This window comes from Equus przewalskii, chromosome 32 (assembly GCF_037783145.1).
Source record: "Equus przewalskii isolate Varuska chromosome 32, EquPr2, whole genome shotgun sequence".
NCBI classification, from domain to species: Eukaryota; Metazoa; Chordata; class Mammalia; order Perissodactyla; family Equidae; genus Equus; species Equus przewalskii.
The window spans coordinates 19,626,535-19,646,351 of NC_091862.1; the positions used below are offsets into that span (position 1 = coordinate 19,626,535).

The window sequence follows — 19,817 nt, forward strand, 5'->3', positions numbered from 1 at the left end:
ATTCTCTATCCATTTTTTTTTTTTAATGAGGAAGATTTGCCCTGAGCTAACATCTGCTGCCAATCTTCCTCTTTTTGTATGTGAGCCACCACCACAGCATGGCCACTGACAGATGAGTGGTATAGTTCAGCACCCAGGAAGTGAACCTGGGCTGCTGATGCCAAACTTGACCACTAGGCCACAGGGGCTGGCCCCTCTTCCACTCATTTTTTAATCAGATTAGATTTTTTTACTATTCAGTTGTATATGTTCTTTATATATGTTGGATATTAACCCTTTATCAGATATTTTATTTGCAATTATTTTCTCCCATTCCATAGGTTGCCTTTTCATGTTGTTCATGATTTCCTTTGCTGTGCAGAACATTTTTAGTTTGATGTAGTCCTGCCAATTTATTTTTGCTTTTTGTTTTGGTGTCAAACACAAAAAATCATTGCCAAGACTGATGTCAAGCAGCTTACCCCCTATGTTTTCTTTTAGGGATTTTATGGTTTCAGGTCTTATGTTCAAGTCTTCAATCCATTTTGAATTTATTTTTGAGTATGGTATAAGATAGGAGACTAGTTTCATTCTTTTGCATGTGGCTGTCCAATTTTCCCAGTACCATTCATTGAAGAGACTTTCCTTTTGTCATTGTATATTCTTGATTATTTTGTCATAAATTAATTGACCATATACGCATGGATTTATTTCTGGGCTTTTGATTCTGTTCCATTGGTCTATGTGCCTATTTTTATGCCAATACCATACTATTTTGATAACAATAGCACTATAATATAGTTTGAAATCAGAGAGTGTAATTCCTCCAGCTTTGTTCTTCTTTCTCAAGATTGCTTTGGCTATTCAGGGTCTTTTGTAGTTCCATACAACTTTTAAGATTTTTTTTTTCTATTTCTGTGGAAAATGCCATTGGAATTTTGATAGGTACTGAATTGAATCTATTTATGGCTTTGGTTAGTATGGGAATTTTAAAAATATTAATTCTCCCAATCGATGAACATGGAATATCTTTCCTTTATTTGTTTTCAATTTCTTTCATTGATGTCTTACAGTTTTCAGTACACAGACCTTTCACTTACTTTGCTAAATTTATACCTAGGTATTTTATTCTTTTTGATGCAATTGAAAATGGCATAGTTTTCTTAATCCTTGTTTTGATAGTTCATTATAAGTGTTTCCAATGCAATTGATTTTTGTATGTTGACTTTGTATCCTGCAACTTTATTTAATTCATTTATTAGTTCTAACAGTGTTTTGGTGGAGTTTTTAGGGTTTTATACAAATAATATCATATCATCTGCAAATAGACAGTTTTAATTCCTCCTTTCAGATTGTATGCCTTTTATTTCTTTTTCTTGCCTAATTGCCCTGGGTAGGATTTCTAGTACATTGTTGTACGCAAGTGGCAAGATTGGCCATCCTTGTCTTGTTCCTGATCTTTGAGTATGATGTTAGCTGTGGGCTTGTCATATATGGACTTTTTATATTAAGGTAAGTTCACTCTATATCCATTTGTTGAGAGTTTTTATCAATGAATAGATGTTGAATTTTCTCAAATGCTTTTTCTATGTTTATCAAGAGGACCATATGATTTTTATCCTTCATTTTGTTAACACTGGGTATCACATTGATTGATTTGCAGATGTTGCACCATGCTTGCATCCCTGAAATAAATCCCACTTGTTTATGGTGTATGATGCATGTTTTTGGGGGGAGTGGAGGAAAATAGTCCTGAGCTAACATCTGTTGCCAGTCCTCTTTTTGCTTGAGGAAGATTGTCGCTCAGCTAATATCTGTGCCAATCTTCCTCTATTTTATGTGGGATACTATCACAGTGTGGCTTAATGAGTGGTGCTAGGTCTGCATCTAGGATCCGAAACTGTGAACCCCAGACCACCAAAGCACAGTGCACAAACTTAATCACTATGCTACCAGGTCAGCCCATATGATGTTTGACCCTTTTAATTACTGAATTCAGTTTGCTTGTATTTTGTTGAGGAATTTTGCATCTATGTTCATCAAGGATATTGGCTTTTAATTTTCTTTTCTTGTGGTGTCCTTATCTAGTTTTGGTATTAGAGTAATCCTGGCCTAGTAAAATGAATTTCGAAGTTTTATCTTCTATTTTTTTCTTTTCTTTTTTTTTTTTGAGGAAGATTAGCCCTGAGCTAACATCTGCCACCAATCCTCCTCTTTTTGTTGAGGAAGACTGGCCCTGAGCTAACATCCATGCCCATCTTCCTCTACTTTATATGTGGGATGCTTGCTACAGCAAGGCTTGACAAGCGATGCATAGGTTTGCATCCAGGATCCGAACCAGGAAACCCCGGGCCACTGAAGTGGAACCTGTGAGCTTAACTGCTGCACCACTCGGCCAGCCCCCTCCTCTTCTATTTTTTGGAAGAATTTGGAAAGGATTGGTATTTATTCTTCTTTAAATGTTTGGTAGAATTCACCAGTGAAATCTTCTGGTAATGGACATTTCTTTGTTGGAAATTTTGATTACTGACTCAATCTCCTTACTAATAATTGGTCTCTTCAGATTTTCTATTTTTTTATGATTCAGTCTTAGCAGCTTATATGTTTCTAGATATTTATCCATTTCTTCTAGGTTGTCCAATTTGTCAGCATATAATTGTTCATAGTAGTCTCTTATGATCCTTTGGTATTTCTGTGGTATCAGTTGTAATGTCTCCTCTTTCATTTCTAATTTTATTTGTGTCTTCTCTCTTTTTTTGGTAGGTTTAGAAAAAAGTTTGTCTATTTTGTTTATATTTCCAAAAAGCCAGCTTTACTTTATTTAACTTTTGTATTTTCTTGTTGTTTCTATTTTATATTTGTTTTCTGATCTTTGTTACTTCCTTCCACCTATTAACTTTGGGCTTAGTTTGTTCTTCATTTTATAGTTTCTTGAGGTGTAAAGGTAAATTGCACATTTGTGATCTTTTTTCTTAATGTAGGCATTTATTACTATAAACTTCTCTCTTAAGACTGTTTTTACTGCATCCCATACATTTTGGTATGTTGCATTTATATTTTCATTTGTCTTTAGATATTTTTTAATTCCTTCTTGGACCCATTGGTTGTTCAATAGCATTTTTTTAATCTACACATATTTGTGAATTTTCTAGTTTTCGTCATAACTAATTTCTAGTTTCATACCATTTTGATTGGAAAAGATGCTTGATATGTTTTCAATCTTCTTAAATTTACTAAGACTTATTTGTAGCCTACTGTATGATCTATCCTGGAGTATGTTCCACGTGAATTTGAGAAGAATGTGTATTCTTCTGCTGATGGATGGAATTTTCTGTAAATATCTCTTAAATCCATTGGATCTAACATGTCGTTTAAGATTGATGTTTCCTTATTGATTTTCAGTCTGAATGGTCTATCTCCATTGTTGAAAGTGGAGTATTGAAGTCTCCTATTATTATTGTATTGCTGTCTATTTCTTCCTTCAGTTTTGTTTATTTTTGCTTAATACATTTAGGTGTTCCTATGTTGGATGCATAAATATATACAAATGCTATATCTTCTTGTTGTATTGACCTCTTTATCATTATGTGTGACTTTCTTTGTCTCTTCTTACAGTATTTGCCTTACAGTCTATTTTGTCTGATATGAGTATAGCTACCTTGTTCTCTTTTGGTTTTAATTTGCATGGAATCTTTTTCTATCCCTTCACTTTTAGTTTCTGTGTGTCCTTAAAACTGAAATGAGTCTCTTGTAGTCAGTGTATAGTTGGGTCTGTTTTTTCTTTTATCTTTTAGCCACTCTCTGTCCTTTGATTGGAGAATTTATTCCATTTACACTTAAAGCAATTATTGATATATATGCAATTCTTGTCATTTTGTTCATTGTTTTGTGCCTGTTTTTTGTTTCCTTTGTTCCTTTCTTCTTTTCTTACTCTCTTTCTTTGTGACTTGATGTTTTCCTATAGTGATATGTGTAGATTCCTTTTTCTTTTTCTTTTGTGTATCTAGTATACGTTTTTGCTTTGTGGTTACTATGAAAGTTACATAAAACATATTTATAACAATCTATTTTAAGTTGATAACAATTTAAAATTGAATGCATACTACAACTGTACATTTTTACTCTCCCTTCCTCTCATTTCATGTTTTTGATTTCACAACTTACATAGTTTTAACTTGTGAAATCACTAACAAATTACTTTATTTAAATTTATTTTTCAATACTTTTGTCTTTTAACCTTCATACCAGATTTATAAGTGATTTTCTCACCACCATTACAATATTTTAGTACTCTGAATTTAACTACAGTCGTGTCTCACTTAATGATGGTGATACCTTCTGATAAATGCATTGTTAGGTGATTTCATTGTTGTACAAACATCATAGAGTGTGCTTACACAAACCTAGATGATGTAATCTACTACACACCTGGGCTATATGGTACTAATCTTATAGGACCATTATTGTATATGTGGTCCACTGTTGACCAAAATGTCACTATGTGGCACAAGACTGTATATGTTTACTTTTACCAGAGAGATTTTATCTACAAACGTCTTTCTGTTACTAATTAGTATCCTTTTGTTTCAGCTTGAAGAGCTCCCTTTAAAATTTCTTGTAAGGCCAGTCTAGTGGTAATGAATTCCTATAGCTTTTACTTGTCTGGAAAACTTTGTATCTCTCCTTCAATTTTGAAGAACAGTTTTTCTGGGTAGAGCATTCTTCATTGGCAGTTTTTTCCTTTAAGCACTGTATGTATATCATGCCACTCCCTTCTAGCCTGCAAAGTTTCTGCTGAAAGAATCTGTTAGTAGTTTTATGGGGGTTCCCTTGTTAACAAATTATTTTTCTCTTGCTAATTTTAAGATTCTCTCCTTGTCTTTAACTTTTGACAATTTAATTATAATGTGTCAGTGAGGATTTCTTTGGATACGTCTTATTTGAAACCCTCTGGGCTTCCTGGATCTGGATGTCTGTTTTCTTCCCCAGGTTAGGGAAGTTTTCAGCCATTACTTCTTCAAATAAGTTTTCTGCCCCTTTCCTTCTCTCTCTTCTTATAGTGAGATCACATAATGTGAATATTAGTCTGCTTGATGTTGTCCTATAAGTCCCTTAAGCTATCTTCACTCTTTTTTGTTTTTTTTCTTTTTACTCCTTTGTTTGGATGAATTCCACTGTCTGGTCTTTGAGTTTGCTGATCCTTTCTTTTGCCTGCTGTTGAACCCTTCTGTTGAATTTTTCAGTGCAGTTATTATATTCTTCAGCTCTATGATTTCTGTTTGGTACTTTCTTGTATTTTCTATCCCTTTTTTAAAATTCTCACTTTGTTCATGCATTCTTCTCCTGACCTTGGTGAGCATGTTTATGACCATTATTTTGAACCCCTTATCAGGTAAATTACTTATCTCTATTTCAATAAGGTCTGTTTCTGGAGATTTATCTTGTTCTTTTGTTTGGAACATATTCCTCTCTTTCTTCATTTTCCTTGACTCTCTGTGTTAGTTTCCTGCATTAGATAAAACAGCCACCTCTCCCAGTATTGATGGAGTGGTCTTTTGTAGGAGATGAGCCTTATCATTCAGCCCAGCCTGACTTCTTGGTTGTCTCTTCAACCTTTGTGATTCTCTACTCTGCCTACTTTGTTCTTAGTGACTCCTATTATTGAGCATGTACTGAGACCCATCAGTGTACTAAAGGGGAGGATCTCAATCAGCACAAAGATGCAGGCTGATTGGAAGCCAAACCCCCAGACTGTAGCTTTCAGAGTATGCAAATAGATCTCTTCCAGGGAAAGAGCAGGAGATGGGCACTTCTGTCTGCTCCCTCTGTGCTGAGCCCTGAGGGGATAGCAACTTAAGAACCTTTTCTTTGTTTGTTACCGTCCTGTGAGACTCACAAACACAATCCTTGCTGGCCACCAGAGCCAAGGGATCAAGTGATGCATCCTCTGAGTGGCAGCTGCAAAAGCCAGGGCACCGGACATGTGCACAATCTCCTTCCAAGGAGACACCACCAACATAGAGCAGGCCCAAGGGAAAATGTGGACAGTGTCTGCCATCCTCTCTTGTCTCTAGGGAGGGTGGCAGTCAGCCCCTAGATGTGAGCTAAGTTAGAAGCCTGATACTCAGGAAGCAGCTTTTAAACTATGCAAACAGTCCCTTTTTAGGGAAGTACTAGGAGATGGGCATTTCTGTCTGCTGTTCCTATGCCGAGCTCTGGATGGATAGCCAAAGCATCCTTGTGAGCCTGTTAAGACCTATCTCTTTGTTCACTGTAGTCCAAAGGGTTCATGGACACAGGCTTCCTTGGCTTTCAGAGCTAGGTGTTTTGAGCGTCAGTGCCTCAGGTGGAACTGTTAGAAGTTGGGGCACTAGATGTTGGGTCCAAACCTTCACTTTGAGAGTTGTGAGCTCCCTTTCAATTGGATGTCACTGTGCTGGGGGTGGGGTTTATGGTGAGAGTATATCTCGATCTCTCCTACATGTTTTGATGTAGTTTTTGTTTGTTTGTTTGTTTGTTTGTTTGCCCAGCGCATAGGAGTTGATCAGCCAGTTTCTGGGTTTCCTTAAGAGGAAATTGCTTTGTTTTGTGCCAAGGAAGACTAGCCCTGAGCTAACACCTGTGCCAATCTTCCTCTATTTTCTATGTGGGTCACCACCACAGCATGGCTAGCGAGTAGTGTAGGTCGGCATCAGGGATCTGTTTTTGTGAACCCAGGCTGCCAAAGCAGGTCATGCTCAACTTAACCATTGCACCACAGGGCCAGCCCTGCTCCTTGTGTTTTTGTGTCTGTGGGAGGAGGTGAGTTAAGGAGCATCCTATATCACCATCTTGTACAAGAACTGTCAATTCTCAACTCTTTTGGGTAAATATTAAGGAGCACAACTACTGGATTATGTTGTAAGTATATTTTTAGTTTTGTAAGAAAGCACAAACTGTCTTCCAAATTGGCTGTGCCATTCTTCATTCCCACCATCAGAGCATGAGTGTTCCTATTGCTCCACGTCCTTGCCAGATTTTGGTGTTTTGTTGTGCCCTTTCGTATGGTGTGGCTTTATTTTCTTTTAAAAATAATGTACATATGTTGTTTTTAAGTTTAGGCAACATGGTTTAAAATTTTAAAGAACATGAATTGAAAATACCCATTCCTTCAGATTCAATTATTTTTTTGCATAATATGTTATAAAGCTTAGGGGTAGACGCCGTTTGAGATTTCTGTTTTTCTAAAGCATCAAGCTGTCATGTTCTATTCGGGAATATTGAGGGTAGTTTATATTTTAAAAAAATAAACCTGAATCTTCACTCACTAGGCGATTCTCCTTCTTTTAAATATTTTAAGGACTGGCTTTGGGGTTATACACTCTCAACAACTTGGACAAATATAATTCTATAACTAGAAAAGTTTTCTGCACATTTCTTAGGTAATCACTAAGTAATTTTTACTAACTAGACAAAATGTGCTTAAACTAGGTCTAAACAAGCATGTATTCTTGGTTCTTATAAACTAAGCACTAAAGATTATGAAATATGTAATCAACTAACACAACAGGAAATGCCACTGGCTATAAAATACAAATCATAGGCAATAATGTTTTAATAAGTACATGACACTTACTATTAAATATTTATCTATAATATAAAACGCATGAATAATATTAGGGTGACATACCTTTGCTATCACTTTTCTCTAACTCTTTCAGTGCTTGAACAAACGTCAGTTGACTTTCAGTGAGAGGCCAGCTGTTATATAACACCAAACACTGTATGATGTACTTGTAAACCTGGGAAATAAAAAGCAATGTTTAAGCACAAACAATAAGAATAACCATAGTATGCACCTAATAATTTATTACTTTAGGCACGTAATAAGTGCATATTTCTGTGGATCATACAATCATAATTTAATTTAAAACTGCCAGATGGTCTCCAAAATTCTGTAACATAACCATCTATAAAAGTTTATCCTCACATCCCCACCAACACCTGCCACTATATAGCCCAGTAATTACAATTTTTGCATCCATGTTTATAAATTAAATTTATTTATTTAACTTTTGTTACTCTTCAGTTTGAAATCAGAATTACATTAATCTCTTCAAAAGGATTGGGAAGTTTGTATTGTTTTCCTGTTTTTCAGAACAATGTGTTTCTTGACAGTCTGTTAGATCTATCCCGTAGAACCAGCTGGGCCTATGGCTTTTTGGAAAGGTAAGACTTTGGTGATCATTTAAGTTTTCTTATTCTTTATTATTTCATATTTTCTATTTTCTAGTGAAGCAGCTTTTCCTCCCCTTACCGCAAGAACTTAGCATGTCTTTTTTCTGAGTTCGACATTTGCTAGCATAGAGTTGTGTGTAACACTTTAAGTTTAGTTTTTAAAAACCTGTTATTTGGAGTTATACCTTCCACCTAATTTTTTGTTCTGTGTTTGACTTATTTATATTTTCTTTCTCTTTTATTTCTTGATTGATCTGAAAAGAAGCATGTCTACTTTATTAATCTTGAAAGAGCTGAGAGTATTGATCTTCCCAAGTTTTGTTCCCCATTTCATTAATTTCCACCTTCATTTCATTAAAAGTTTTTGTTCTTTTTTCTTTGAGTGATTATTTTGCTTTTTTTCTAACTTTTTGTTTCAGTAGTTTAGCTCATTCGTTTCTACTCATCCGTGCTTTCTGATAAATTAATTTAAAAGTCAACATTCCACTGAATGCTACTTTAGATGTGGCCTACAAATGTTGACTTGTAGGTTTTATGGTTATTGAGTACTTTGTATTTCATAGTTTCTCTTTTGATGTTCTCTTTAAAGGATTATTTGGTATGTTTTGCTTTGTTTCCACATTTATGAGATTTTAGTCTGTTAGTTATTAATTTTTATATGATTGCATTATTTTCACATAACGTCTATACAATATAGTTTGGTTTTTATTGAGGCTTCCTGTGTGTGCTATGAAAAAGTGTATTCTCTGTTTATTAGGTGAAATGTTCTATATGTATATTTAAAGGATTAAGCTTATACCTAAGTTTTTCAAATTCTAGTGAGCACACATATTTTGTTTTTCAGCTTGATCTATCAGTTTCTGAGAGGTATGTGCTAAAATCTTCAAGTATTTGTTGTTAACATTTCTTTTTCTCTGTAGTTCTGATAGTTTTTGCTTTTTACTTATTAAGTCTGGGAAATTCGGTTCCTCTATGTTAGTTAAGATCATATGTCCTTGTTTTATTTTAGGCTACTTATAGTTGTATTTTATTTTTTATCTAACTTTAAAACTTTATCCTTTTAACTGATTAATAATCCATTTGTATTTATTGTAATTACTGTCATTTAGGACTCATTTCTGGCATTTTATTTTCATTTCTTTTTATTTATGTATTTATTCTTTTTGGTTTCCAATGGATAGGTCATATTTTCTTCTGCTGCTTTGAATTTTATGCATTGTCTTTTATTTCTTTAAGTTAAGGCACAGACAAATTAGTTTTTATTAATGAGACATTTTCCAAAGTTATACAGCCTCTTATAATTCATGTAACATAAGATAATTACATATACATTATAGGGTTAGTGTATAGATAAAATTGCCACATATTTAAAACCTTGGCATAGAGGAATGTTCGATAATGTCTAATCCTTCAATTCTGGTTATACACTGGGGCATTGTATATAGAAAGTATTATACAGTGACAATTTTTACGAAGAGAAATGTAATTTATGTTAGATTTTTAGGAGCAGTACCATTGAATAATTCTTTGAAGTATAAATATACCTGCTGTGGCGTACTAGCATTTTCTTCCACAGTGGGCAAACTGACAGATTCCTCGTCCAAAATAGGCTGGCCACTGTCCACCACTGCACTTCCAGGTTTGCCCTTATAGGACTTCTGACTTCCTGGGGCAGATTTCTTCTTAGCTAACAATTCTTGCTCTTTCTTGGGTGAAGCATGGGTTAAAAGAACTTGCTTGCTAGCTGAATAGGAGAAATATTACATTTAAGTTAAAATATATGAAAGGTGTAGTTATTACTAATTGTGTTATTTAGTTATATCCTTTTATAAAATGCTCAAAGGAACAGGTCAATTTGTTTCATTTTAATGAGATAAAAACCAACATCATTGGTTTCTTGGAAATGTTCTGGTCTTAAAGAAACTTACTATGATAGTATGTGACTTGCATAGAGCAATGTAAATTCTGAACAAACACTGATTGCTAAAAAAATATATAATACTTCCAGAATTTCTCATTCATTCTATGTCAACTGAATGACACTAAACTAATACCATACACTCTGATTTCTTCAGTGTTTAATACTATGTATTTGTAAGTTGTGACACTCATAAAAGACTTTCATTTTAATTTCTACATTCATTATTTTGTAATTAATGGATAATATAAGTACCATTGGGAGGGATAAAAATAGAAATGTGCTGAACTGGGGCTGGCCTGGTGGTATAGTGGTGAAGTTCACGTACTCTGCCTCGGCAGCCCAAGGTTTGCAGATTCAGATCCTGGGTGTGTACCTACACACTGTTCATCAAGCCATGCTGTAGTGGTGGTCCACATACAAAATAGAGGAAGACTGGCACAGATGTTAGTCCAGTGACAATCTTCCTCAAGCAAAAAGAGGAAGATTGGCAATGGATGTTAGCTCAGGGCCAATCTTTCTCACCAAAAAAAAGAAAAGAAAAAAAATAGAAATGTCCTGAATATTATTAATTAATCAAACATGTATTGAGGGAATTCAAGTGAATGGCACAGAGAAATTCCAATGCTAGACATGACAGAATAATGGGCATTGGACTTATTCTCACACCATAAAAAATGATAATTGCAAAATGTATAAAGTAACTGTTTTAAGCCGTTGGACAATAGACAGCCCAGGACTGTTATCCTTGATAGAAGAAAAACATACAAGATGATCTCTCCACTTCCCCAGATTTCTGCCTGTGAGCACCTTCTCAACTGTGGCACAGGGAGTCCAAACAGTGATAGCAGTTTTTCCAGGTTCAGGAAGCTAAAGATTGGCATTTGGGGCTCCTGAGACAACTAAAATTTGTAAAGCAGGGTACGAGAGAAGAGGCATCAAAATATGCATAAGGGTCCACTTTCGTCTTTAGCTGAATTCTAAACTTCATTTGTACAAACACCTAACAATTTCTGGCAGACAACAACTACTCTGAGATCATGAGCGTAATGGAGATTCTGAAGGTTGCTCAATGTTGACAGACATTGGAGCTCTGTCAAATGAAGGAAATTTAATGAACATACAGGGCATTCAGTTGAGACTCAAGAAAGGCTATTCTTTAAGAGTAAATCTACCTTAACCCTGGAGTAATGGAAACTCTAGACTTAGGAGTTAGAACCAAGTCTTGATATGATTAAGCTAAGCTGTCAATAAACTTCTTGCCAGAATGAAATCAACATTCTTTCAATGAACAGAGTATAGTCTTAGCAATGTATCATGTGCAATGTACAGCACACAGTCAGCTTGATATAAGAAGAAGCAGGGAACATGACCATGAGTTGAGAAAAAAAAGTCAATAGAAATAACCACATAGCTGACATAATGTTGGACTTAGCAAATAAGGACCTTAAAATAACCAATAAAAATGTGTTTAAGGATGTAAGGGAAAAGGTCAACATAATGAAAGAAAAAATGGTGAATATCAACAGAAAAATTAAATATATAAAGAATCAAAACAAAATTCTAAATATGAATACATCTGAAACAAGACATTCCTGGATGGACTTAGAAAGCACATTGTCAAATTCAGAGGAAAAGATTAATAAACTTGAAGATAAGCAATAGAAATTACCTACACAGAAGCAGAGAGTGAAGAAAAAATATTGAACAGCAGCTGAGTGCCCCACGGTATAATATTGTAGTGGGTGAAATAGTGACCCCCTAAAAGAGATATGTCCACCCAGAACCTCAGAATGTGACCTTATTTGACATAAGGATGTTTGCAGCTATAACAAAAGGATCCCAAGATGAGATCAATATAGATTAGCATTGGCTCTAAATCCAATGATAGGTGTCCCTACAAGAGACAGAAAAGGAGAAGACACAGAGATGCACAGAAAGAAGACGCCATGTGAAGACAGAGGCTGAGATTGGCAGAGTTATGCTGTCACACGCCAAGGAATGCCAGGAGCCACCAAAAGCTGAAGAGACAAGGAACGACTCTCTTGCAGAGACTTCAATGGGAGTGTGGCCCTGACAACACCTTGATTTTGGACTTCTGCTTTCCAGAACCATGAGAGAATAAAGTTTTGTTCTTTTAAGCTACACAGTTTGTGGTAATTTGTTACAGCAGCCCTAGGAAATTAATACAGATATCAAGTCATCTGATATATGTGTATTCTTAGTCCTAGATGGAGCTCCTATAAAAATAAAATACTTTGGTATAAATTTAATAAAGTATGTGTAAAATCTGTCCATTGAAAGTATAAAACATTGCTGAGAGAAATTGAAGTTTAAAATAAATTGAAAGATACACTGTGTTCACAGACCAGGAAACTCAATTTTGTTAAGATGCCAATGCTCCCCAAATTCAACACAATCCCAACCAAAATCTAAAGCTAAAATTTTCAAGAAAATGTGGCGTTGGACTAGGATTAGATATTTAGATCAATTGATCAAAATGCACTCCCAAAATAGACTCATACACACATAGTCAATTGATTTTTGACAAAAGTTCTAAGGTAATTCAGTGTAGAAAATATCAGCTTTTGAATTTATAGTGCCAGAACAACTGGACATCCATATGGGAAGAAGAAGAAACTTGACCTCCTACATTACATCATACACAAGAATTAATGCAAGATGGGTCATAAACTAAACATAGATGCTAAGATTATAAAACTTTTAGAATAAAGCATGAGATGAAATATCTATGACCTTAGATTAGGAAAAGATTTCTTAGATAAGTACATAAGTACATAAACTGTACTAGTAATTTATTTTTAATGACAACTTTGACTTCTTCAAAATTAAAAGTTTCTACTCTTCAAAAGTTGTTAAGGAAGTGAAAAGGCAAGTCTTAGACTACGACATTATATGTGAAAATTATATATTTGATAAAGGACTTGTACTCAGAATATATAAAGAACAAAGACAACCCATCAAAGACATGGCTGTAATGTGCAAATGGACACTTCATCCAATAAGTTATACAGATGGCCAAGAAGCACACATAAAGAGCTCAGCATCAGTGGTTAGCCAATTTAAACCACAAAGAAATATAACTATCTACTCACCAGAATGACTAAAATCAAAAACATTGACAACAATACATGTTGGCAAAAATATGGAGAAACCAGAAATCTCATACTTTGCTGGTGGGAGTCTAAAATGATACAGTCCCTTTGATAAACTTTTTGGCAATTAAAAAAATATATATATACCTATGTCAAACCATGTCACATTAATTCAACTCCTGAGTATTTATGCAAGAGAAATGAAACATTAAGTTTCAAAACAAAGACTTACACAACTATGTCCTTGGCAGCATTAGTTACCATATCCTAAAACTGGAATAAACTCATATGTCCAAAAGAAGAATGGATAAACAAAGTCCAAAGGAATGGAGTAGCAACAACATGGATGTATCTTAAAAACATTATGCTGAACAAAAAATACCAGTGCCAGGAGTATTAACATGCTTCCAGTTCCACAAAGTTCTATTACAAGCAAAACTACTCTCTTTTTTTTTTTCTTTTTTTTGAGGAAGATTAGCCCTGAGCTAACATCTGTGTCTATCTTCCTCTATTTTTTTTTTTATATGTGGGACACCTGCCAGCAGTGCCCAGGCCTGTGTCTGGGATCTGGACCTGCAACCCTGGGCCACTCAACCGGAGCGCGTGAACTTCACCACTCTGCCACCAGGCGGCCCCAAAACTACTCTCTTTTGACAGCAATGTGAACAGTGGTTGCCCCTTCAGCAGGTGGGGAATTGAATGGAAATGGCCTTAGGGATCTTTCTGGGTAATTGAAATGTTCTATATTTTGTTAGGGGTGTGGCTCACACTAGTGTATGCACTTACCCAAACTCATCAACTTAGATTTGTGCTTTTCGTTGTTTATAAATTATACTCCAATAAAAAATTTAAAGATAATGACACAGTGTCCCTATCCTTGTGAAGTACCTCCTTCAGTCATTCATTCACAACCCCTTCTTTACCAAAAATGTGTGAAACATACACAAAAAAAGGAAAATTTTCCTTAATATAAGAGAGTCTACAAAACAATTAGAAAAAAATAGCTAATTCCGATAGAAAAATGAGCAAACCACACAAAAACATTTACAAAGCAGGAAATATAAAAGGAAGATATATAAAATGTATGAAAACATGCTTAAACCTCACTAACAATAAGTGAAATACAAGTAAGAGTTTTAGCATTCAGATTGACAAAAGTCAAGAAATATGATAACTCAACTGTCATTCAGGGGAGTATGGACAAATTTGCACAAACTCAATGAAGGGCAATTTGGCAGTACACACCAAAATTAAAATTGCATGTACCTATGACCCAGTAGCTCCACTTCTAAGCATTTACCCAATATATATGCACATACAAGTTCAGAAAAACAAATTTTTTAAGGAAAAATACAGCACTGTTTGTATAAACAAAATAGAATTATCACAAATCACTATCAGTGGGAGACTAGTTACACTAATTATGCTACATTATTAACAAAATTGAGCCATGTACAGCCATATGAAATAAAATGTTTTACCATTCTTAGTCCATACTAGTTCCTCAAACACCCAACTGCTTAGATCATAAATTTTGTGAAAATTGCAGATTTTATGTTAAATCTACAGCATGAGTACTGGTATAAAATTTTATTTCTGAAAATTACATGAGATATACAGGCATTCTTTAAAACTACTGTGAGATAATACAAAACCTAAAAAAGCTTCCATTTTACAATTTTTTTGCTGGTTCGCTTCAGAGCCTTCCACATCTTTGCAATGGAGTTTATTTCCCCTCTGGTGTCATAGAATGTTTGCCTACAGAATACATACGATAGTCTCCCATATCCTGTTCCATTACAAATATAAGACACACACAAGCACACACACACATCCACATATTTCTTTTTGCATGTACTTTTGGTAGGGATACTCCAGAAATACACATAGTAGAGAATTCATAAATAGATATGTTTCCAAGAGAAGCAACCGGAAAGTGTTTAGAAAGAAAAAGGAATTTCAATGTCTGCTTATATAATTCATAAACACAAATTAATAGCATCCCTTTAAATATGATATCCTGTCTTAAACCTAAATAAAGAAAATATCCAATGCACAATAACAGCTCTATCAATCTCTATGGAGAAATTTTTACATCTTTTCTATGAAACATACAGTCATGAATAAATGGAAAGAAATAGCCTTTACTTGTATGTAAATTCAATACTGTAAATGTGTCGGTTCTCTTTAAATTAATTGATCTATACATTCGAGGTAATCAGAAGGAAAACAATGACAGAGTTTTGCACAGTTTGAGGGGAATTTGAAAAAATTGTATTAAAGTTTATCTAGAAATATAGATATGAAACTCATAAAATGCTTTTAAATGTTTATGCATAATTCTCTTGTAAATGGTAATTTTGAAGTGAAATAATGAACTGTATGACAAACTAGAAAGAGTGTTTATTTCTACAAATTTAAATGAACAGATTTGGAGAGAAATGTGGGTGGAACTAGCTATTTAGGGAAAAACATGAGGTCGTAAATAGCACAGGAGAGTTGCATTTGGTGCCTGCTAGGGTTTAGAATTAAGATATTCCTGCACTAAAGAAACTATGAAACCCATATAGAATGGAACAGAGAAAAGCAAACAAGTCCATCTTGAAGAGAAAGAGTGATCATCAGACTAGCAAAGCTTAGTACTCTCATGGTCTTAACATAGCTGAAGAAAATTCTCTAAGTGGCTTGCAGGTAAATTTGAATGAAAGACCACAAAGTAGTAATGTGAACTGAGTACTGAAAATGACCCAGGGGGTATTCAGGGATGAAAGGCAAATGATGGGAGAAAAGAGACATGATCAAAAGAACTGCTTAATTTGCAATTTTGCCCAAGCTCAGCCTTTCTGGTATCATATAATGCATTCCCACCTCCCTGTGTCTAACACACTACATTTGCGCCCTAATTGTGCCTTCACAGTGTGGTGTCTACTCAATTCTCTGCTCCTCCAGATTCTTATTCATATTGGAAGAGTCTATCCCTGAGCTACAATGACAACTCACACATTGTTTCCAGGGTTAGTAGGAGAGGATAAAAAAGAAACATATGAATAGAACATAGGTAAAAAGACTTCTTTTAGTAATTTGCTTATACACTTAAGATAATCAACATAAACAGCATTGGGAATAACGAGAGTTCAGACGGGTGCTAAAGTTATACAAAGGTCAACCAGAAGATATAATCAATTACAAAAATGAACCACGATGGCAGAATTCACAGAAAGCATGTTTATCAAAATAAATGTAAATGTATTACGTTACTCCATTTTACAAACTAGAATCTTGGATTAAGTAGAAAAAAATACCCATTTGTAAGAGAAAGATTGAAAAATTAAATGGATCAACAAAATCTACAGGCAAGCGATAACAGAAGAATCAGTGTTAACATCAGACAACCTACAAAAGTTGAAGAAAGACTGCTTTATATTCATTTAAAAAATACAACACATCAAAAATTATGAAGCAAATGTGGAACTTCATGCAATGAGCAAGTAGCATAGGAATACGTAAAACTAAAAATATTAGAGATAAATATTTACACACTTTACAATGAAAGTAGGCGATAACATATGTTTCTCAGAAGCTTACATATCAATAAGATAAAACATAAATGACAAATCTTGAAATTTTTCTTTTTTATATGCTTTCTTTTCTTTTGAGGAAGATTAGCCCTGAGTTAACATCTGCTGCCAATCCTCCTCTTTTTGCTGAGGAAGATTGGCCCTGAGGTAACATCTGTGCCCATCTTCCTCTGTTTTATATGTGGGACACCTGCCACAGCATGGCTTGATAGGCAGTGTGTAGGTCTGCACCTGGGATCCAAACCAGCAAACCCCCGGCTGCTGAAGCAGTGTGCGAAAAGTTAACCACTACACCACCTGGGTGGCCCCTTGAAATTTTTAAACATCGCAAGTAGCAAGTTTTCCTTTTAGTAGAAAGAGTGGGCGTATATTTAGACATCAAACTATTTACCTCCAAAACAGAGCATAACTTCATAAACCTCAGTGTAACACTCATCAAAACTGATTTGAAGCAGGCCACAGGAGAAACATCAATCAAATCCTCAAAATAGAAAATATATAAGCCACTCTCTCTAACTCCACAAAATTTAATCAGATATTGATAACAAAAGATTAACCAAAACAATTTTATTATTTGGAAATTGTAAAAATATTATAAACATTTAAACCTAAAGAGAAAACCAAAATTAAATTATAGACCATGCCAACTACAACAACATTACATATAAAATTTTGTAGCTTGCTATAAAATATAACATAATACATATAGCTATACTTAGGAAAATGTACATCGTTTAATTTGTTGACTTAAACCCAAGACTTAAAACACCAACTAAACTTTCAACTGGTGTAGCTGGCAAAAAAAAAAAAAAAAAAATTAGACTAAATTTAAAAAGTAGAGGGTAAATTTTAAATGAAAAACATGAATATCGATAAATTAGATTACAAAAATAAAAAGCCGTTACACTTGATTAATGAATCCAACAGTTCATTCTAAGAAAAAAACAAGGAGACCTCTGAAAAGTCTAATCAGGAATACATGTTTTAAAACACAAATAAATAGTAATATTTAAAAAATGATTATAGAAACATGTTCAGAAGAGATTTCAAAACTATAAAAGAATCTTATAGACAAATGCATGCAGATACCTTTGAAATACTAGATGAACTGTTACTTTTAAATAAAAATACATATTGTAAAAATGAAAGATAGAAAGTTTGGAAATTATTAAAAAGGAATTAAAAACAGGGAAAAATTTATCCCCTGAAAACATCAGAATTAGATAGTTTTGAGGTCCAATCTGATAAACTTTACAAAAAAACAAATTACTCTTGTAGTATTTAAATGGCTTCCCAAATCAGAAAGTTTCCAAAGTAATTTCAAGAATTTGTCATAATTCTAACTTGAGAACCTGGTAAGTGTAGCGCATGGAAAAAAACACATAGAGATGTACAGTTATTAATATGATCCAGCAAACTACATAAAACAGTATATTCTAAACATAGGGGTGTATTAAAACATCATAGACAGAGAGGTTTTATTCCAAGAATGGTACAAAATTAAAATTTAATTTATGAAATTCAAAGGGGGTAAAATTTGATGATTTCTATAAACAACAAAAAGATAATAAAGTTCCAACCCATTTAATATGAAAATTCTTAGCTTTCAGTAGAAAGAACATCCTTAAGTTTTATAAAGGGCAATTATTAGAAGTCAACAATAAACACGATACTTCCTGGTAAATGCGTAATCTTTACTATTGAAGAAAAGGAAATGTATCATCATCTCTCTTATTTAATGTGGGTTTGGAGGTCCCAACCAGTGCCACAAATAAGACAAAAGTTATAGTTTTAAGAAGAAATACCAATTGTCAAGTAGATGAAATCCCAGTTTTGTGTAAAATGTAATTCCAAAAATGGAAATGGAGGCACAAAAGCTAAAATTAACTATTTTTTTCTGGGTAGCATGATTACAAGGGATTTCTTGCTCTCTTGTTTATAATTTTTTATGTTTTCAAACTTCCTACCTTGGCCAAGTGTTATTTTTTTTATTGTGAGGAAGATTGGCCCTCAGCTAACATCTGCACCAGTCTTCCTCTGTTTTATGTGGGATGCCCCCACAGCATGGCTTGACGAGTAGTGCTAGGTCCATGCCTAGGATCCCAGCCTGTGAACCCGGTCCCACCAAAGCAGAGCACGTGACACCACTGGGCTGGCCCCACAAGAGTTATTTTTATACTCAGAAACAAGTTACTAAAGAAATTGAAAGTATATCTCACAGTATCACTGTTATCCATTATTTTGGAAATATTTTTATTTTATTAATTAGCGACTTGTGACTGTTAACATTGAAAATAATAACTTTAAAGATCCTGTTAATTTGCTAAGTAGAATGTTTTCTAAACATAATGGATGGGGAATAAAAGAAAAGTAAAAAATTCTTTCAAATTAATAAAAATGCTATCTCATTCAGAAATCTGAGAAGGTTCATGTAACGACAAAGTCTTTAAAGTACGATTATAATAAATCTATTGAATTTCAGACTGATTTGACACACAAATGCAATAGTTTTTAAAATATTTTACTATACTATCAAGTTTTAAAGATTTAAATGTTACTTGCTGTTTTATTTTAAGGAAAACGTTTCTAAAATCAGTTACATAAACATAAATACCTATTTATGAATGTATATAACCCATTTAAAAAGATAGACTTACACTGGGAGCTCACAGTTTTTTCATTTCCCAAGATGTTAATTGCTGGGATTAAGGCTTGGCCTTTCCCGGTGGAGCTCACTATAGTTTCTTCATTTTCTAGAATCTGTAGCTTGATGAATGCATCTGGTTTGGAGGTACGTACGTGTACTGTAACAGGATGTGGTAAAGCAACTTTAACCGAATACCTATAAAAAAAAACCATTCAGCTTTATAAGGAACGTAAAGGAAACTGTGTAATTTGCTGATATAATTTATAAGTAAAACCACTTTATGAAGTCAACTAAAATCCTGGAAATATCTGTGCTGTTATAGACTTTAGCCAAAGATCCCAATATGCTATGGTAGAGTGAAA

General features: G+C 34.1%; 1 protein-coding gene across 12 annotated transcripts in view; it reads right to left on the reverse strand.

Moving 5' to 3' along the window:
- ADGB (androglobin) overlaps positions 1-19,817 on the reverse strand; it is a 172,641-nt gene that overhangs the window by 37,325 nt on the left and 115,499 nt on the right. For all 12 annotated transcript variants that reach the window (XM_070603277.1, XM_070603275.1, XM_070603276.1 and 9 more), the window contains 3 exons: positions 19,466-19,650; positions 9,741-9,940; positions 7,649-7,760 (listed from right to left, as the gene is read on the reverse strand). In XM_070603277.1, the coding sequence (XP_070459378.1) occupies positions 7,649-7,760; positions 9,741-9,940; positions 19,466-19,650 (497 nt within the window). The remainder of the gene's footprint in view (positions 1-7,648; positions 7,761-9,740; positions 9,941-19,465; positions 19,651-19,817) is intronic.